This window comes from Paroedura picta, chromosome 8, assembly GCF_049243985.1.
Source record: "Paroedura picta isolate Pp20150507F chromosome 8, Ppicta_v3.0, whole genome shotgun sequence".
NCBI lineage: Eukaryota > Metazoa > Chordata > Lepidosauria > Squamata > Gekkonidae > Paroedura > Paroedura picta.
In genome coordinates this window covers 79501945-79523980 of record NC_135376.1, presented here as the reverse complement: position 1 = coordinate 79523980, position 22036 = coordinate 79501945, and the positions used below count along the sequence as shown (strand labels likewise).

The 22036-nt window shown below is 42.3% G+C and overlaps 1 protein-coding gene across 1 annotated transcript in view; it reads left to right on the top strand.

Moving 5' to 3' along the window:
• COL13A1 (collagen type XIII alpha 1 chain) overlaps positions 1 to 22036 on the top strand; it is a 152777-nt gene that overhangs the window by 86594 nt on the left and 44147 nt on the right. Inside the window, exons 23-30 of the mRNA XM_077350539.1 lie at positions 1071 to 1157; positions 2458 to 2526; positions 6758 to 6781; positions 10163 to 10216; positions 13935 to 13979; positions 15212 to 15301; positions 18559 to 18603; positions 19527 to 19568. Coding sequence (XP_077206654.1) covers positions 1071 to 1157; positions 2458 to 2526; positions 6758 to 6781; positions 10163 to 10216; positions 13935 to 13979; positions 15212 to 15301; positions 18559 to 18603; positions 19527 to 19568 — 456 coding nt within the window. The remainder of the gene's footprint in view (positions 1 to 1070; positions 1158 to 2457; positions 2527 to 6757; positions 6782 to 10162; positions 10217 to 13934; positions 13980 to 15211; positions 15302 to 18558; positions 18604 to 19526; positions 19569 to 22036) is intronic.

Here is a 22036-nt window from a genome sequence, read left to right as displayed (position 1 = left end):
CTGATAGTGAGAAAATCATGTCATTGTGAGCCAGACCTTTATAGGATTGGAAGTATTCACAATTTCTTATATATGGTCTTCTAATGTATTAGGACAACTAGATTAAAGTCCAGTAGTACCTTAGAGATCCGCAAGATGTTGGGGTTTAAGCTTCTGAGAGGCAAAGCTCCCATCATCAGATCTGACAAAGGCCTTTTATGCACGGCGGCAGCTACTGCGCGCTGCCACCGTGCTGTTGCGGTGTATGCACGGGGGCAGGGCATGCTGGGCTGCCCCGGCCTAGCACGCGCACGCTGAATGCCGGGGCCAGGAGGCAAGGCGGAGCGGCCGGGGGGGGAGGGAGGTTTGGACAGCCCAGGGGGGAGTGGGGGGGCAGGCCCCCTCTGCATGCCCAGGTGGGGGCAAGGGGTCGCCCCTGCCAGCTCCAGGGCTCCGTGGAGCCCACAGGGGTGTGCGGTGTCCCTACAGGGTTGGGGCTGGGCAGGCCGATAGGCCTGGCGGTGGCAATTACGCACAGTGGCGGCCTGCCACAGCCCCAGCTTATCCAGGAAGCTATGGAAGATCCCACATTTGCTTAACACGGGCCTTCCATAGCTCTGGGCCAGGAGGCACCCGCACTGGCACTGGCAGCAAGTGTTATCAGTGATTTTTCCCGAAGAGCTGCCGCCGCCAATGCAGGCATTATGGCCCGTTCATGAGGGGCCAAAGGGAGCATTGACTTTTGGAAGCTTATATCCTCCGAACCTTGTTGGTCTTTAAGGTACTATTGAACTTGAATCTAGCTGTTCTGCTGTAGACCAACATGGCTACCCTTAAGGCATTAGGACAGTATTCTTTCCCCAAAAACTGGAGTAGAAGAAGTTTGTAAAGGAGTGTATTCAAGAATGTAGGAACCCCAGAAACAGGAAAATTCCAGCAAGATGTGTTTTGGACATTCCAACCACTCCAGTTTCATAGCTGAGGTAGGAAAACCTGCCTTGTGGAGGCAGCCATTGAGAACACAACTGTGATCTGGAAAACCCCAAGGTATAATAAGCAACTGACCATTGTTTATCTTTCTCTGAACCTAGGGAGAGAAAGGTGATTCTGACAATGCTCTTGGTGGAGGCAAAGGGGAACCTGGACCACCAGGATTACCTGGATCTCCTGGACCAAAGGTAAAGAACCTTCTCAGCCTTTTTCATAAGTGTAATGACTATTCCAGAGGGGATGCCTACAGATGCATTTGAGGAGCATTGTTTCTCACTAGGGCATTTACAATGCCATCCTAAGCACAGTTGTATCCTTTGATATCCATGCTTAGGATAGAACTGCTCATTTGCTGTTTTAAGCACTGAATGTCAACAGATCTGTGAACAATAGCTCTTTCATGAAGAAAGTAAGGTATTCTCCTATATTCCCTTTGAAATAGTTAATCAAAATTTCTTGCCTGTATTTTCCTAGAGGAATATGGAAAACTCTGGAATTGGCAACAAACCTCTTTTTCAAGCAAGTTGTTAGATAGAAGATATGGCACACAATAAATCTCCCCACAGTATTTATAATTCATGTGGAAATGCAAAGTTCTAATCATTATTGAAAATCCAAGTGGCAGTGTTACGTTGTCAATGTATTTTATGGTTCACAATTACCTAATTTTGTTAATGTGTGTGTTGCATACAATAGAGCCATGCCAGATTAGATCGTCACAATGACCGTTTATGCACTGGGAACTTCACTGCCCCAGCTCTCATGCAGAAGTACAAATCGGGGGCAGATGAGGTGCACCGGGCCAAATGCTCACCTGTGTGGGTGCAGGAAGAGATGGGGCAACTTGCCACGACTAAAACTCCAGCCTGCAACCCAGCATGAAACCTCCAGTGCATAAATGGTAATGAGTGTATTGGAGAAACCTCATTTAACCCCCCTAAATGTTGCTCAGCTCTTCTTTGTGAGTCATTATGTGTTTCAGACATGAGAAATCATAGGATGATATATGGGTAAATGGAACTATGTAATACTTATTAGTTTCTACATTAGAAGAAGAAGTCCCAGGGGTGATTGTTGCGTTAGAGTCAGAGGCAATATTCAGGAAAACTGACTGCGTTACAAAGTAAGATTTTCAGCAACCTAATAGATTGAGGTTCTGTTTGACCTCTCACACTTGCCTATTCAGGCAGAGGAGATCTTCTAGCTTACCTTTCAGCAATGGCTCAAAGTATACAAATAAATCTGACTATCATAAATATTTTCAGAAGCCACTCTCCAAATACAGGTGCTTAAAATTTTGTTGCTAGCAGTATTAATCCCAAGCACTGATTTGAAAATGAGCATCTTGGAACATTATCAAACACCTGAAAATTTTTCCTGTATTGACTTTGAATCTTCAGTTACCTTAGAAACCAATTGTATTCCACATAGCTTAGCTCTAGATGGAAGTTCCAGGTTCTAACCACTTACACAACTGCTTTTTTTCAGGGTCCCAAAGGGGAACCAGGAAAGAACGAAATAGTGGATTACAATGGCAATATCAATAAGGCCTTACAGGTAAAAAAAACAAATAAAACAAAACTAACAAGTATAATTCAGGAGGGTTGTGGTTTTATCTAACCAGCTTTGTGAGTGGACTGCTTCTATTTTATGGATAGTTTTTTTGCAGTTTATGTCCACTGGCTTGGTTTTATGCTGTTATTTTGTTCTCAATCAATCCAACCTTTATTGGCATATCAGTTAAAAGGTACACTCAATATGGCTCGACTCAATATGGCTGGAGTTATAGAGCATGTTTTAATAAGCAACCTTTTTCTTTCTGAATGTATATTGCCGGTGTTTCAGATTAGATATGGAATGTGACTTGGCTTGCTATGTAACATTTTAAATAAGAACTTTAAACTTTTACTTGAGGTTTTCACTGTGTTGAGGATCTTACTTGGGCTCAAAACATATTGTTTTTCTTGCTTTATAAATTCCATTTTGCTTAATAAAGTTCCATTTTGCTCTTGTTATTTCTAGGAATAGGCATGAACCTAAAAGTTCTGGTGGGGTTTGGGGCAATCCCTGAACTGAAACCTGAACCAAGCTGGAATTTCCCTGAATTGGCCAGTTTGGATCTCCCTTCAAAGGCTTGCAGCCATTTAAACCGTATAGCTAATACGCAGATTCACCATGTTGTTTTGTTTAAATCGCTGGCAGCTACATTAGCGTAACAGCAAAGTGGCTTTGACCATCAACTGTTAGGTCTATTTCACTTTTCCCTGCTTGGAAATGGCTGTGAGCTATTTAAACCAGTGGTCCCCAACCTGCGGGCTGCGGCCCGGTGCCGGGCCGCGAAGGCCATGGCGCCGGGACGCGGCTCCCTCTCCCCGCCCCCCCCCCGCAGTAAAAAACTTCCCAGGCCGCAAGCTTGCGGCCCGGGAAGCTTCTTACTGTGGGAGGGCGGGGAGAGGAAATCAGGGCCGCGCCTGCAGTCCGTGCATGTGCAGGCCATGCCCGCGCATGCACGCATGCGCGGCCGAAATCGCGCATGCACGGAACTTTTGCACATGTGCGATTTCGGCCGTGCATGACGCATTTGCCGCGCCAAAATCGCGCATGCACGGCACTTCTGCGCATGCGCGATTTCGGCCGCGCATGACGCATTGGCGTGGGCGCGGGCAGGGCCCACACATGCACGGGCCGCGGGCACGGCATGCTGCCCTGCCGGTCCCCAGCCTCAGAAAGGTTGGGGACCACTGATTTAAACGATATGCTGATGGGCAGACTTGCCATGCTGTTTGGATTAAATGATTGGCACCATTTCAGTGGTTGGTTTTGATGATGAAGAAGAGTTGGTTCTTATATGCTGCTTTTCTCTACCCAAAGGAGGTTCAAAGCGGCTTACAGTCGCCTTCCCGTTCCTCTCCCCACACCCTATGAGGTGGGTGAGGCTGAGAGAGCTCTGATATCACTTCTCGGTCAGAACAGTTTTATCAGTGCCGTGGCGAGCCCAAGGTTACCCAAGGCTGCGTGTGGGGGAGCGCAGAATCAAACCTGGCTCGCCAGATTAGAAGTCTGTGCTCCTAACCACTCTCTTACATTTCCAAACAAAAGGAAGCTAAACCAGTCAGTGAAATGGTTTGGGTGAGCAGGGCGGGTTAGCCCACCAGCTGTTAGGTTTAAATGGCTGCAAGTTATTTCACTGGTCTGTTTCATTTCCCCCAGCTTAAAAATGGAATGCAGGGGCATGAAACAGCTGGATTAAATGGCTTGCTCAGCTGTGAAGTTTAAATGGCCCAAACAGCCAATCCAAAGCACACAAAAGTGCAGTAAATATTTGGATTCCAGGGTTACAAATTGCGTCAAGTTTGTGCCAAATTTTGTCTTGTCAACCAGTTTGTGTCCATATTTCTCTGTGATGCTAACTTTGATATTCAGGCTATTTCTGTAAGCTGTTTATCATGCTACACAGGTATATTTAGTATGGCCTAATGATTGATATGGGACACTACACTTTAAGACAATTTGACTGATTGTTATATGTAGCTATCTTGGCATACACATTGACTCCTGTCCATCTTCAGAAAGGCAGGAGGCTGAAGCTGTTTTGCCCTTTATGGGGCTGGGGTGAGTGTACATAAAGTGTTCTAAGCTACATTCCTATAAATTTGGTCTCTAAATTGGAGCCAGTGTAGTACTGTGCTTAGAGTGTCAGACTAGCATCTTGAGGGATCCAGGATCAAATCTCCACTCTGCCATGGAACCTTGCTGTAGGCTGGTCACATCCTCCCAGCCTCACCTAATTAACATAATTGTATTGAAGATAAATAAAGGAGAGTGCAAAAGTTGGCTTGAAACTCAACATCAAGAAAACAAAGATCATGGCATCCGGCCCTCTCAATTCCTGGCAAATAGATGGGAAAGAAATGGAGATAGTGACAGATTTTATTTTCCTGAGCTCCAAGATCACTGCAGATGGGGACTGCAGCAAAGAAATTAAAAGACGCTTGCTCCTGGGGAGGAAAGCTATGGCAAATCTAGACAGCATCCTAAAAAGCAGAGACATCACCCTGCCAACAAAAGTGCGTTTAGTCAAGGCTATGGTCTTCCCAGTTGCAATGTATGGCTGCGAAAGTTGGACCATAAGGAAGGCCAAGCGTCAAAGAATTGAGGCTTTTGAACTCTGGTGCTGGAGAAGACTCTTGCGAGTCATAGAATCATAGAATCATAGAGTTGGAAGGGGCCATACAGGCCATCTAGTCCAACCCCCTGCTCAACGCAGGATTAGCCCTAAGCATCCTAAAGCATCCAAGAAAAGTGTGTATCCAACCTTTGCTTGAAGACTTCCAGTGAGGGGGCGCTCACCACCTCCTTAGGCAGCCTATTCCACTGCTGAACTACTCTGACTGTGAAAAACTTTTTCCTGATATCTAGCCTATATCGTTGTACTTGAAGTTTAAACCCATTACTGCGTGTCCTTTCCTCTGCAGCCAGCAGAAACAGCATCCTGCCCTCCTCCAAGTGACAACCTTTCAAATACTTAAAGAGGGCTATCATGTCCCCTCTCAACCTCCTTTTCTCCAGGCTGAACATTCCCAAGTCCCTCAACCTATCTTCATAGGGCTTGGTCCCTTGGCCCCAGATCATCTTCGTCGCTCTCCTCTGTACCCTTTCAATTTTATCGATGTCCTTCTTGAAGTGAGGCCTCCAGAACTGCACACAGTACTCCAGGTGTGGTCTGACCAGTGCCGTATACAATGGGACTATGACATCTTGTGATTTTGATGTGATGCCTCTGTTGATACAGCCCAAAATGGCATTTGCCTTTTTTACCGCTGCATCACACTGCCTGCTCATGTTTAGTTTACAATCCACAAGTACCCCAAGGTCTCGTTCACACACAGTGCTACCTAGAAGCGTATCCCCCATCCAGTAGGCATGCTTTTCATTTTTCTGACCCAGATGCAGAACTTTACACTTATCTTTATTAAATTGCATCTTGTTCTCATTTGCCCATTTTTCCATTGTGTTCAGATCTCGTTGAACTCTGTCTCTATCTTCCGGAGTATTTGCCAGTCCTCCCAATTTGGTGTCATCTACAAACTTGATGAGTAGTCCCTCCACCCCCTCATCTAGATCATTAATAAATATGTTAAAAAGTACCGGGCCGAGCACCGAGCCCTGAGGTCCCTTGGACTGCAAGGCAAACAAACCGGTCAGTCTTAGAGGAGATCAGCCCTGACTGCTCCTTAGAAGGCTAGATCCTGAAGATGAAACTCAAATACTTTGGCCACCTCATGTGAAGGAAGGACTCCCTGGAGAAGAGCCTAATGCTGGGAGTGATTGAGGGCAAAAGAAGAAGGGGACGCCAGAGAATGAGGTGGCTGGATGGAGACACTGAAGCAGTGCAAACTTAAATGGACTCCGGGGAATGGTAGAGGACAGGAAGGCCTGGAGGATCATTGTCCATGGGGTCGCGATGGGTCAGACACGACTTCGCACCTAACAACAACAATAACAACATTGAAGATAAAATGAAAGAGGGGAGAATGTGATAAGCTCCACTGGAGAGAAAAAGTGAGGTGCAAATGGAGTATAAATATAATATAATTTGTCTCTGGTAAAAAGAATTGCCATGGAAAACCTGTTTTAAAGGTCCTACTTCCAAAACTTATATTTCACACATTTAATTTGCCCTTTTAATGTATTTCATAAACATTTTAACATTTGTGCTGAAATAAAAGAAAAGTATACTCTTTATATGGGAAACTTTAACTTCCCAATATATTTATTTCCCCAACAGGAAATTCAAAACTTGGCCCTCATGGTGAGTATAGTTTATTCTCTGTCTAATTTCAATGTTAGTTATATAAAAGGAATGGCAGTTTTTAATTATAAGATTTGAGTTACATAGATCTGAAGTCCAAAATCAGATACACAAAAAAGTCACATTATAAAGTTTTCCATTCTGAGGGGTTGATGAAACCAGTGTGCTTTATTTCTACGGTACTGCATCTGAAAGGCCTGGGGCTGGAAACCACAGCACATTAAGAACAGAATAAATTTCCCAATAAAAAATTAAGTGTTAACTAATAGGATAGTTATCATTTGCCTAATGCTTTATGAATGTTAAAAGCACTTCACACATTCTGTATACTTGGTCCCAGTAAAGATTTCCCCAGTCCTGCTTCATCAGAACTCATAAATTAATTATAGTGAACTAGAGGCCTTTGGGCTGTCTTTAGAGAAAACCACTGAGGAACTTCAGGTGACTCATGCTGACTGAAGTGGACAGGATGCTAACAGCAGTGAGGCCAGCCCCATACCCCCTGGACTCCTGCCCATTGTGGCTCCTAAAAACATCTGATATAAGGATAAGGGGCTTCCTCTGGGAGATAATCAATCTCTCTCTCACAATGGGAGAATTCCCAGAAAGACTGAGGCAGAGGGACACCCACTACTGAAAAAAGATCTTTAGAGCCACGAGAGCCGGATAAGTACCGAGCCGTCTCGGTAAATTAATGGCATTCCAGGAAGAAGCTTCAGTCCTAGACCCATCTCAGTCAGGTTTCCAACCTGGCTGTGAGGTAGAGACAACGCTAGTCATTCTGACAGTTGACCTCCATCGCCATTTGGAATGAGGCGGGTCGGCGCTGCTGATATTACTAGAGCTTTCAGTAGCATTTGACACAGTTGACCATGAACTCTTACCTCACCACCTCACTGATACCAGAAAATGAGGGACAACCCTTCAGTGGCTGATCTCCTTCCTCATAGATAGAGGGTTGCAATAGGAGAGAGAACATCAAACCACTGACAGCTTACTTGTGGAGTCCCACAAGGAGCGATCCTCTCTCCTATTTTATTGAACATCTTCATACGCCGTCTTGTACAACTGATAGGGAAGTTTTGGCTGGGTCATCAATATACAGATGACACCCAGCTCCTCCTCCTGATGGATGGATGGATGGATGGCCTGACTCTCCCCAGAAACATTAGCCAGCTGCCTGGAACCAGTGACAAGATGGCTCTGAAGTTCAATCCTTCAAAGACAGAGATCTTGTGACTGGGTAAGAAGGGTCCATATGAGGAAGCACGCCTGCCCACCCTTAATAATGTGCAGCTCTCAACAGCTCACTCCACCAAGAACCTGAGCATGATCCTGGATGCTTCCCTCACAATGGAAGCCCTGGTCATAAAAGCAGTGCAGCTGGCATTCTACCACCTCTGCCAAGCCAAACTACTAGTGCCCTAACTGGCCCCGGAACACCTAGCCACAGTGATCCATGCAACAGTCCCTCTAGACTGGATTTCTGTAACATTCTGTACTCAGGCTCTCTGCTGGTATGACAGAAACTCCCTTTGCCTTCCTCAGTTCCCACACTTTGAAGGACAGGTATTTTTCCTCATGCAGGACTGCTTCCACGTGGCAAACATGCAGAGCCATACATGTTGATTATGTAGCTTCCACACAAGGGAGTTCTTTTGCACACTTCTATCTGTATTTTTCTGACTTTCCCATTGACACATTCTCCACACCACAGTGCATCTGTTTTGTCTCTCAAAGGCATGGGCATCACAGCTGCTACAGGAATGTGCCCCTCTGCACTACAGTGTTGTAATACCTCTACTAAAATTTGAAAGAAGAATAAATGTGACAACAAAGCCCTACAACACTATAACAATTACTGATTTTTAAAAAGAAGAATTTAAACCATTCTTTGGGAGCTCATCAAAGGGGAAAAGATGAAAAAATGTTATCAACACGGGGCTAATGTGGAAATGGTGCTGATATGGGTAGGAATTTTGTAGGACAGGAAATGCATACTCCTTCCAGTTGAAGTGCTGGGTTGTTTCCAAAAATAGTTCCAAAAAAGGGGGGAAATAGGAGCGTATGGAGAGGGAAAACTTGACAATTACAGCACATTAAGGAATGGACGGTCTAAAAATAAGCCCTCCAGTTTGGAAGCCAAAGCAGGGAAACATCTCTCTGTAGAAACAGCCCAAGTACCAGAAATGCTTTGCTGCTTCCACTACCACTTGCAGGGATGGACGTCATAGTGAACTGTTGCTCATGCCTTCTGTAACAGCCTTGCAAAAAGTTGATTACTCAACGTTTTAGAATATCCTACCAGACTTTGGGAAGGGAAGCATCAGTGGCAACTACAAGTAATGAGCTTGGCTTCAAAGTCATGTTAAAATGATAGATTTCTGTGCAGTTTAGTAATCCTTGCTAAATTTCTGCTGAAATTGAAACTAATATTATTTGTGTTGTTGCAAATAAAATGAAAATATTTTTCTTAGGGTCAGACCAGACAGAAGATCCCTAGTTGGATCTACAGTATAATACCAGACTGAGGAGCCCCCAGTTTAAATTAGGGCTGTGCTGTTCAGCAAAAGGATATTCCTGACCTCAAATTATACTCCATGTGTTGACATTTGCCCCTCTGATGGAATCCTATGGGCACAAATCAGGCAGTATGTTAGCTATAGAGGAACATTCCCCAACTCTGTACTGTTGCTGCAGTCCAAATCAGAGCCTCTTACAACTGTTATTTACACAAAAAAGAAAGAAAGAAAGAAAGAAAGAAAGAAAGAAAGAAAGAAAGAAAGAAAGAAAGAAAGAAAGAAAGAAAGAAAGAAAGAAAGAAAGAAAGAAAGAAAGAAAGAAAGAACGAACATCATGGATCATTTAATGCTTAAAAATGATTTCTCAAGCCCTGTTAAAATCTGTAGCCCCTGGTAACAACACCATTTGTGACACTGGAACTCCACTAGCATCATTATTGACCCAGTGTTATTTTGCTCTGGCACAAACATTTACTGAAAGAGGAATTGTATTGCCATTAGGCAAAAGGCTTATGTTTTAGGAGCAGGTAAGCAAAATGGTAATGTGGATTTGAAAAAAAAAAAACTTATTGGGCATTTACCCTACACTGTAAAATAATCAGTTGTGCTGCCTCTGCTTCCTTTAAATAGGATACTATATTGGTGACTATATTTTAGAGTGCTATACAATTTAAAATAATATATACAAACTACATTTCTGTTTAGATGTCACTAATGCTGAATCCCCCCCTGTTAACAGTACATTCTTTCATAGCTTGTCCTGCTTTTCCTTCAGAACAGTTATTTAGAGGAAAATAGGTTTTTTAAATGAAAGCATGCTATTTTGTTTCCATATTTTAAAGATAATGTTTTTTTTCAGGGTCCTCCTGGACTGCCAGGTGCTGTAGGTCCGCCAGGACCACCTGGACAGAAGGTTAGTCATTTCTTGTGGTTCACAAATACTGACATAGAATGATCCAGCAGGAATTAACTTAAGTTTGCTTGATTTGGATAGTTTTCTAAAAGTGCCATCCTTGGCAGAATTACACCCTTTTAAATCCGTTGGAATCAGTACGGTTGCAAGAAAGAGGCAGGCAATCGGCAACCAGTGGGAGTTGGGGAGGCGAGTTGATATGGGACAGTGCTGTCACATCAGTTGAAATTTTTTATGTTGTTTTTATCCCAATGGTTGCTTCAGCAGCACCCGGTGGGAGCTGCAACCAGAAGATGTCCTGTCCCCAGTGGGTAATTGGTAATCCTAGACATCCGTGGGATTAGAAAGGTGTAACTCCATTTATGATTGCTCTGTAAGTCTACTAATAAATCATATGCAATTGAACTGTCTGATCTAATGTTTTAAAACATTAAAGCTTTTGCTTAACGGCAAACTTAAATGACACTCTGTGGTGGAGCCCCCTATTTTAAATCTATTTGTGAGTTACATTCAACCTGTGGAGTTCTTTTTATAAAGCTCATGTTCCTTTAAATTGGTTCTGTTCCACAGTAATGTGAGGTGTTTTTTGAATCTCTGGGGGAGGAGGATGACAGTTGGAAGTCAGTTAATCTTCCTGCACTGAGGAGAAAACAGGAGAGAAAGGGTGCAGGAGCCAGGCTCAAGGGAGAACAGGCTAGTTGCTTTCTTTATCTGAGGTTAAGTCTACAATTGTTACTCTGCCCATTCCTGTTGCCCCTTTTTATTCTGGATGCTCTTTTTTTGTAGTTTAACAAATCAACTGTTGTTGTTTTTTTGCCTGGTGCTTCTGTTATTTGGTTTAGTGATTAAATCTAGGAAGTATCAGTTCCAGGAGTCAGCTGACCATTACATGCCATCCCCCAGCCAGCTGGGCTATCAGGCCAAAAGAAAAATGAATAAATACATCCACTTATATTTTCCCAGGAGTGGGTAAAACTCCTGCTTAAAAAAAGAGGGTCTTACTGGTGGCAGCCACCAGGGAACCACAGGAAGGGGCAAGGGTGAAGGACTAAGGATGGCAGCCAGTGGACTGCACTTACCCCCAGTTCACCACACCCTCCAAAACAGGTGACTGCAACAGGAACAGATGATGCTTACCTTGTTTTAAAATGAATTTGCCTAAAGGAAATAACTCAAAGCAACATAATGCATCCGAGCCCACCTGTAAGTTTAGTTTCAGGTAATGACCTTGTGATTGTTGCATCATGCTATGACAGGGATGAGCAACTATTTCTCAGTGATCACACAAAAAGCACACCACATAATTAATTATTGAATTTAAAGGCATATTTAAATTGCATGTCACTGACACTTGAATGAATGTAGTGGGCACTGAAATACAAGTGGGGTAAAAGGTTACATTTCTTCACTGGCATTCTCCTATAGATACTGCTTATCTAAAATTTGAATGAGTCTGTGTCATGATAATTCCAATTGGGCAGCCACTTTCTTTTGTAGCAGCAAAGGGGCTGATTTTTTTTTAAGATGCCATCAAAAGAGTAGGCTTAGTGACTGTAAAGAGCTCTGGGGAGGGACTGCAGCCGGGGAAGCCTCACTGGGTAAACGAAGGCTTGCCGGTGATTTGATCTCCGCTTGCTCGGAGAAAAAAAAATGGCGATTGCTTCGCCAGAAGATCAGAGGAAAGAGCCAGGGGGAGGGACTTTGTAGAAACCACAACAATGGTAACGCACAGAACTTTCCCGCTAGTGTTGCAGATTGGTTCCAGGAGTGTAGCGCTTTCTGGAGGGTGAATCCACTTTTGGAAAGCGCTACAAGGAAGCGCTTTTTGCAGATCGGTTTCAGATGTGTGGCAGATTGTCAACGACGTTGTGCATAATGGCAAATCAGTAGTGTTTTCAATTGGCAACCATTGTGCGATTTTGAAGGAGTGCGGAAAGCCCCTGAAGATGAACAAGCAGATGAACCAGCCACAGATACTCCCATATTATTCTTTCAGTCACCCCATTCTCTGCTTTATTTAACAAGTGGAATCCCAAGATTGGTTGCCTGACAGTGGGCTGCCTCACTTCCCTCTGTATCAGGTAACCTGAATATGCATTATGGGTTTCCTGTTTGCAGCTATTTTTGCCAGCTCTGACTAGGGAAATATCTGAAGTTGTGGGGGATGGAGCCTGAGGAAGTTGTGGTATGGGGAGGGGAATGACTTCAGTGGGATAGAGTCCACATTCCAAAGTAACCATTTCTCCAGGTGAACTGATCTCTGTTGCCTGGAGGTCAGTTGTAACAGTGAGAGATCTTTAGCCACCACCTGGAGGTTAAACAATAATAAGTCCATGGCTGATTATGCACCAGCAGCGCTACCCCAGGCTGCCGCCAATGTGCTGCTGCAGAGCTGCATGCTCCACAGTGTGCTGTGTCCCTCTGGGAAACACAGTGGTGGCAGCAAGGTTCCACCATGCATGGGGGGTGGGGGTGGTAAGATTATTTTATTTTGCCATGCAATTCCACCTTCCTGCAAAATAAAACCAAACTGCAAAGCTGATCAGGGCAGTTTTTGCCCCCTTGCAGTCCCAATTCTTCCTGTCCAGATGGACCTGTCCAGATGGGCCTGGCCCCCACAGCTCTGAAAGGGAACCCAGAAGAATCCATGTTCCTTTAGCATGTGGCTTCTAGGGCCCAATCCACACCAGGCCTCAGAGGGCAGTGGTCTGGCGTGACATCTTATATCACAGGGAATCAGCCCATGTGTGGCAGAAGTGTAAACAACAAAAAAAGTATAGCTTCTGTTTGAATACAAACAAAATATATTCTTACTAGGAAATGAATTCTCCTTAGTTCTCAAACAATTTCCAGTAAATAAATTTCTTTTTGCTGAGTTTCATCTGGAGAACTAAAGGGTTTTATACTTATGCGATGCGATCACAAACTTAAACAAAAAGCTCTATAAACATTCTAAATTACAGAAAGGCTAAACATAGGCATATGTGCAAATGCTCAAATGTTTAATTATAGTCAATTCCACAGGTGTTGATAATTAATCTACATTGCAAAGGGCAGTGGTGAGGAAGCTGCATCAAATAGGCAAGTTGTTTTACAACCATTTAAGAAACAACAAATCATTAGAGATAGCATAACTAACAACAACAACAACAATAAGCCTTTAATAACATATAAAAGTACAATATAAGGAGGGAAAGTGCAAAAGGATCCACTGCTATACAGAGAAAACAAAGGTGGAGATCATGCTTCAGAGTAAGACAAAATACATTCACGATCTCTCATGGCAAGATATAACTGGTTCAATTGTATCAGGGTTCTGGGATGTCAAAAGAAACTAACCAGTCTAGCTAATTGTTAAGACACACTGGAGTGGATCCCTCATCTGAAAATGATTTCAGCTTCTTTTCTTAGAAGTAATCCATTAATGTCTGTCCTTTTACACTTTTGCACATTTGCCTCATACAGACTCATTATTGTTTAACCTACTCGCCGTGTGACCACATTTTGCTTACTTACCACTTGGGGGTTGACAACCCTTCTGCAGTGTGATGCAAATGTAAGTCTGCTAGCAGGTGCATTCTGGTATTATTTATGAGAGCTACTAGATATCATTGCAGAGAGGGGATGCCATTCATTTGTTTGCCAAACCCCAAACTTCACATACAACTAGGTGAAATAATTCTTTATATTTTTCTTTCCATTTGTTTCTGTATCTTAGGGAGAAGTTGGCTTGCCAGGTCCTCCAGGACATGATGGTGAAAAAGTAAGGAGTAGGATATATATGTAGTGTATCAGTGATATTTCAAAATCAGTAATTAAATCAGATTAAGTTTTAAATGAAAGAAGACACTATTTTCTTCTTCCCAGAACTGAAATTGCTGTTATAAAGATTTTGATTATATTCTTTATATAAACTCTCTTTTGTGTCTGAAGCAAGATTGCTTTGGGAGACTAAAGACTAATATGCCTGTCATTAGCTATATGGTATCAGGACTTCCAGTGTTCTCCCAAGCTAGACCTAAGTATCTTCATTATTAGGTTATCAATCATATTGATATCAATGTAAATTTATTTTTTATCTGTAAGTCTCATGCCTCTGTTTTTGTGTTTACAACAACTCACACATTCTTCTGTATCTAGGGTGATTTTTACATACAGAAATCCTATATGTATTTACATTGGAATAAGCTTTGGAAGACCTATTTATCTAGCTGGACCTTTTTCAAATCAGGAGTTGTGGCTATTCAGAGAAATCTCCTACATTTATTTGTAAATAAATACATTATTTGAGGAAGGAGGCAAGTTAAGGTGAAGAAATTCTTTCTCCCCACCCCATCCTTCCAGAGACCTTTATATTGGCAATGAGATATATATAACACAAATAGATGCATATAATTTATGGAAGAGTAGTAGATCAACCTTTCACCCCCTCATTTTCACCCAATTCTCAGTTTTGTTGCAGTTAGTTATTCTTTCATTTGTTTTTCTTCATTCATACATAATGGACACAAAAATAACATCAAAAAATGCTAATTTGGAAATTTTGGCACAAGGGAAAGATGTGTGTGTGTGAGAGAGAGAGAGAGAGAGAGAGAGAGCAAAACTACACATTATGAGTGCTTCCGTGATTAATTTCCCTATGACTTTTCACTTAAATAAAAAAGATTGCAGCATCAAGAGTTACAGTTTAAAGTGCAAACATGTCCTATTTTCAAATGATGTCTTAGAAATACATATACAGTCATGGTAGTCATTGGTTTGAAGATCATAGCCCTTTTCTAGTTTACATTTCCTAAAGGTAGCTGATAATGTTAATAACCATCAGCTTTAGTTCCTTAGTTCTTTTTCTTCTCTAGATCCTCCTGATATTGTGATGCCCTTAAAGTGTAACTGACCTATTATATCCCTAAATGTAGCTCTGTTCTTCTCTGATAAAACATTTATTCAAAGTTCAGTGTTCATTTTTTTTAATTAAATCTCTTCCTTTCTCTTTAGGGTCTTGATGGTGCAATTGGAGAAAAAGGTGATCAAGGGATGCCAGGACCCCCAGGACTAACAGGTCCAATTGGACTTCCAGGTTTAACAGTAAGTAACCCAAAGAATGCAATGCCGGGGGGAGGGGGGAATGGATCAAAATTTCAGTAAAGGCAAGCATCTCACACACTGTATGCTACTGAATTCAACCTGCTCATTGTAAGAAGAAAAGCGGAACATTTATTTTAAAATTTATAAATAAAACAAATCTTCCAAATAAATAAAGCTTTAAGGAATCCATCTTGAAATAACACTACCAACAATTGCAGTTTATTCACTTAAGGACACGGAATTGCCCTTTTTAATCTTTATCAAGAGATTTTGTTGTAAAATTAACCCTGGAAAATAAAGATCACCCATCTTAAAGTATTTATTTAACAATACTCAGCATTTATATAGCATATTTTAGGAATTCAGAGTGCTCTATGAACATTTTCTCAGAAACTGTTGCAACATCCCTACAAGGTATGGTAGTATTGTTTATCATTCCTGTTAGGTGTGGAGAAGAGGCTGAATATGAGAGGGGAAATGCTCACTTAAAATCACAGACTAGGTTATCGGTAAAGGGAGATTTTAATCAGAGAACGTTCTTATAGCTGTCATAAATATCAAATTCACTACATTAAATGAAGTAGGCATTTGTTTCAGCACTTCATTGAAAGCTAAACAGGCTGCTGATAACAATCAATATTTGCTTTCCTGAGCATAGGCGGTATCAAATTTCTCTAGCATGGGATGTGTAAACATGTCCTTTACAAACATGTCCTTTATAAATTTGATTCATTGCTCTACATAGAAAGGTAATTTTCTGAACTGCTCTGGCATGCTCGAGATGATTGGCAGTGCTAATTTACATTCTTTTTCCATAGTCCACAGATAGCAGAACTGAAGAACTGATTCCACATAGGGATTAAAATGGCACTGTATTACCCATAAAAAGTTGTTGTTGTTATATTTATTTATTTCCCGCCACCCCCTGGAGGCTCAAGGCGGGCTAAAATCACTTAAAATCCCCCCCAAAAACCTAAAACAGTAAAACTAATACAGATAAAAAGGCCTATCAGACCAAGACGTTGCGGCAAAAAAACTCATCCTAAACTAATCCCACATCCCATCTAACAGGGAGGTGGAGGGGTGCTAATGGAGCTTGCTACTGCCATTTTATGAAGTGGGGGCATGATCTCCTTGCTGCCCGGTCTCATCTGTAGACCTGGTGGATGAGCTCCTTCTTGCAGGCCCTGAGGAATGCTGGAAGTTTCTGCAGGGCCTGTAGCTCTCCTGGGAGCTCATTCCACCAGGTCAGGGCCAGGACCGAAAAGGCCTTAGCCCTGGTCAAAGCCAGGCGAACTTCCCTGGGGCCAGGGATGATCAAAGGGCTAGCACCCGCAGAGCATAAAGCCCTGCAGGAGGCATATACACTGGGCCGAGATCGCGGATGGCCTTGAAGGTCAAAACCAGAACCTTGAACCTGATCCGGAATATAACTGGCAACCAATGCAGCTGCCTCAGCACTAGCTGGATATGGGCCCTCCTAGATGTACCTGTGAGGACCCTAGCAGCTGTGTTTTGGACCAGCTGTAGTTTCCGGATCAAGCCCAGAGGCAGGCCAGCATAGAGCAAGTTACAGAAATCTATTCTGGAGGTGACAGTTGGCCAGGTGTTCAGAAGACAGATAGGGCGCTAGTAGCCGGGCCTGGCGAAGATGGGAAAATGCCTGGCCAGCTACTCGTTTGACCTGTGCCTCAAGTGTTAATGAGGCATCAATAATAACTCCCAAATTTCTGGCATGGGACTCAAACTCTAGTTGTGTTTCCACCAGAGAGGGTAAGCACGCTTCCTGGTCTGCCCCCCCTTACAGCCCAGCCACAAGACCTCCCTCTTGGAGGGGTTGAGTTTCAGGAGACTCTGCTCAAGCCATCCTGCTATGGCTTCCAAACATCTGGAAAATGGTTTGGGGGGGAGTCTGGGTGGCCATCCATGAGGAGACAGAGCTGGGTGTCATCAGCATATTGATGGCAACCCAGCCCATAACTCCACACCAACTGAATCAGAGGGCACATAAAGATGTTGAATAGTGTGGGGGAGAGCACTGAGCCCTGAGGGATCCCACAAGGAAGCCGATAAGGGCCTGATAATTCTTCCCCCACTGCAACCCTCTTTGTCCGGTTGTGGAGGAAGGAGTGTATCCAGCTCAAGGCTTTACCCCGTATCCCCATACCGGCAAGGTGGTTCGCCAGCAGCTCATGATCAACCACGTCAAATGCGGCCAATAGATCTGAAAGAACCAGCATGGCTGAACCTCCTTGATCAAGCTGGTGACAGAGGTCATCCAACAAGGTGACCAATACTGTCTCCACCCCGTGGCCAGAACGAAAGCCAGACTGGTATAGTCAAGATTATACTAGATTCTGTTATAGCTAGGGATGGGCATGAACTGGCTCACAAAGTAAAGTTTGCCATGAATTTTAGCTGGTTCATAATTCATGAAGAAATGTTCATGAACTGAAGAACCACCATCAGCTTCCATAAATTTTGACTCATTGTGGCAGTCTGTGAAGAGCAGAAAGCTCTGAACCATATAAACCCCTGCTGTTGGCTCTTCCCAAAAAACAGTGAGTGGTGGGGAACAGAAAGCAACCCCCTACTTTCTGCTTGCTGTCATTTTTGGCTAACCAATTAAACCCCTGATATATGCTCCCCACAAAAAAGAGCAGGGAGCAGAAAGCAGGGGGTTAAATGGGTCCATCTCACCCACTGCTTTCTGTTCCTGGCATAAAATGGCGGGGAGCAGAAAGGGGTTTCATGGCCGAGCCATTTAGCAGTATTCATTGGACCAGTCATTTCAGGTAGCAAACACTGTGCCAAAGTTGTTCATTGAGGGCAGTGATGTGGGGTTAATTATTGCTTTTTAATTTTATAGCAAGCCAGAGTAGCTGTTCATAATGCTTTTTATTTTATTGCTTATGGTAATACCATGATCACAAAATAATATTTTAATTTGGTATTGTGGTATTGCTGATTTAAAAGTATAAAATTATCCTCACAAAGGAACAAGAGCTGATTATTATAGCTGATTCATGAATGCAACTACAAGAAAGAGCAGAAAGTAAATTTGAAAAAAGAAGAAATGAAATATTAAAGGGTCATTAGACATAAGAAGCTTCAATAGGCTAAGATTTAAATGTGTTTTAAAATGTTATAAATCAAGTTTGAAAGAAGATAGGAAAACAACGTAGAAAACACAAGAATGCAGCAAGTTGTTTATGATGTCATCTGTGTTTAAATTATGATGCTTCTTATATTAATAGGGAGAGAAGGGAGAACTTGGAGCAAAAGGAGACACTGGAGAATCAGTAAGTGATCACTCAATAATTTATCCTTTTATAAAAAACGGAGGGGAGACAAAAGAAGGATCACCTAGTGGTATCTGCTAGAGTTTCTTGAGCTGTGAACCTTAAACTTCGTACTCCAAAGTAGTTCCGCTGAAATAGGGTGCAGTGCAAACATTTATTTAAGATATTTATATCCCATCTTTCTACAATGTGCTTAAGATCACTTACAATAAAATCAATTCAGGATTTTTTTTGAAATACGTTTTTTTTCCCTTGGTACAATAGACCCCACAAAAGCTGGGGGGGAAATCAGCTTTTATTCAGACTCAGCTTTATTGGGAGCTTAATCATCTTAAATAATCCTTGAAAAATACAGCAAGGAATTTTTCAGGGTTTTTAAAACTCGGTTTATGCTGAATGCACATGCCTAAACAAAGTCTGCCCCACTCACATAAAAATATGAGCTGATTTTTTCACTCCAAAAGGATTAGATGGTATAGAATGGATTTCCCTCTCCCCTTCATTTCATCTCACTGCAACCCACTTCTTCTCAAGCACTTCATTTAAGCACACTTTGAGTATCAGTTTTTGACTGAAAAAATCAGCATGTTGGGGTGTGGTATTGGTGGGGAGATACAGATACTAGATAGGTAAGTTTGCATACAAGGGAAGAATTCTGCATTCTTCACAAGTGATCTCTCAATCTATTTTTAAACAATGGAGATAGAATTAGTATAAATTTGTTGTCATCACATCTAAGCATATTTTATGGGAACCAAGTCCTTGTAAACTCAGTGATAATTACTGCTGAGTAAACATTCTTGGAATCCGGCTGTTGATTTCGTTTACATTTTCTATATTCCTGCTTTTCCAAAAGTTGTAAGATCCTTTTCTGCAAATTATCTGTCATGGCAGTGACATTTGTTTTTCTATCCTGCATCTAGATAACTGGGCCACCAGGTCCACAAGGCCCACCAGGACCATCAGTAAGTACTGTCTGTAATATAATGCATTATGAAGATAGAACAAAACGTCTTACCTAGCCCTCCTGTTTGCCTGTTTTGGAGGAATCCTCCATGTGCACAAATATAGACACGTGGAAGAGCTGGGGAAATCTGATATTTATGTGGACCAATTCATTGATTTTACCCTGGCTAGGGTCATGTTGAATGGGCAATCCTTTGTGAATTTCACTCTCCTCCAAAGTAGTTTCACATAAGGGCCACAGTTAATAATGACACAACTGCATGTTCAAATACCTGCCATCCTTGACTGAAGGATCTCCCATCTTGCACTGCACTCTATGAGTGGCCCAGCCAACAGCACTGGGCATCTTTGCAGATTCCCTGCACTGCTTTCTGAAGCTGCCAGCTGCTAGAACCCTCTGACCTTCCCATGCAACTGGCCAACATCTTCCCCTCCCCTCCCTGGTACCTCTACCTGCTGCTATTCAGCAACTTCTCAGTGATGACTGTGATGTGATGTGGAGATACAAGGCTTAGCTTACAGGTGATCACAGCAGCCACACACACAGAAAACCCGTTGAACCCACCCAAAGCCTAGACTGCAGCATCCCTAACTTCGAAATGCCCAACAAAATTTTCCCTAGGGGAGCCCTACTGATTCCACAGCTATTCCTATTGGCAACATAGATTGAACAAAAGAACTTTGCATATTCCAACAGTTCCTATTGCTAACCAAGCTCATGGTTTCAGACTAGGGAAATTTTCCATGGAGATTTTTCTCTGCTTTTGCTTCCAAAGTGTGTTGAAGCATGCATGTAATGGTATACTCCAATAATTCTGTCCTAGTAATTGGTAGGATCTTTCCCAACCCTTCTTTTCTCTGCTCTTTAGAGAAGAATGTAATCTATGCTTCCAACCATGTTACCTTCTTACTCTGTACACATTGGATAATGTACTTTCAATGCACTTTAAAAACAGATTTTTGAAAAGCAAGCTGCAAAATCACATTGAAAGTGCATTATCCAATGTGTGTAAAATAAGAGCCATTCCACACAGTGCTAATGTTGCTGAAGTCTAACTGTTATGTAACGTTATTTTTTTAACATTATGCACAACGTCGTACATAATCCGCAACACTCCTGCAAAAATTGTTTCAAGGTACCACTTTGTGGAGAATTGTAAAAAGTGGATTCCCCCTAAAGAAAACTCTTGACTCCTGAGAACAACCTGCAACACATCCGAAAAAGACATGTGTGTTCTCAGTATAGCAGTAGGAAGAAGGTTCCTCCAACTTCCAAGAGACGGGGAAGGCTTTTTTTTCATCAAGCCGCTATAGCAATGAACACAGAGCACGTGGCTTTTTAAATTGAAGTTCCTGAACAACTAATGCGGCAATGCCAAGCAGAAAACACCCTTCTTCAAATGTATTAAAACTTTCCAAGCACTATCACCCACAGTCATTGCTAAAAAAAATAAAAAATTTTTTAATGGAAACACGTGTCAGCGAATACACACAAGCGCAACATGTTTTGTCCGATAAAGGAATGTTTTGGGAAAAGAAACCGAAAGACAGCTCTCTATGGAGCAATGAGTAAACATATATTCGTTGCCACTTGTATTTTCTGGGTTTTTAAAAAGAATTAAAGGGAAAAGGGTTTTTTGGTGGCACTAGGATATTGATTTCATTGGTTCTTCAGTTTGATTGACAGCCAGAGGCTGGCAGAAACATCACAAATTTGTAGTGATTCAGGCAAGACCGGAAACTTGTGGGTAACGAAAGCAGCGCTAGTGGGAGAGCATTTTTTCTGCTAGAAATGGCTGTGTGCGTTATCAAGACCTGCCGCTATTAATAGTAGTGTTTTACGATAGCGCTTACATTTGGCTACATTGGCGTTTGTGTGGAATGGCCCTGAGTCAGGAAGGTGCATATTTTCAGTGGTCCTGCCTGGATCAAAATCCGTTCCTTTAATCAGCTGCTTTGGGCAACCATGTTCCCTAGTGCATCAGCAAAGGGCTTTAAAAAAATGGATACAGCACTCTAGCAGTTGGTCATAAAAGGCCAGCATGGTACAGCAGGGGAAATTGCAGGAAAATGGCAGTTGATGGAGGAAAACACACAGAAAACTCCCACATGGAAGCTCCATTGAATATGGAGCACATGTATATAACAAAACCTCAATAGGGTTTTGAAACAATAAAAAGCAGTCTTGGAAGTTTGGCTTCCCTGACTGTCATTCTTGTGCTTAGAATTGTACACCTCTCATAGCTGATTTTCCTCCTATGGAAATTAACGCCTTTTGAAAAAATTAAAATTCATCTTCATATATAAAATCTGCATTTTGTTGTTTATTACTATTTGATTTGTTATTAACCAATAAAGAATGTAAAAGGACAATGACAGGAATATGGAAGCTATGAGCAATTGTATGTTGTTGAAAGCCATAAATTCAAGCACAAGAGACATGGACAGTTAATGCTGTTTTCTTGTT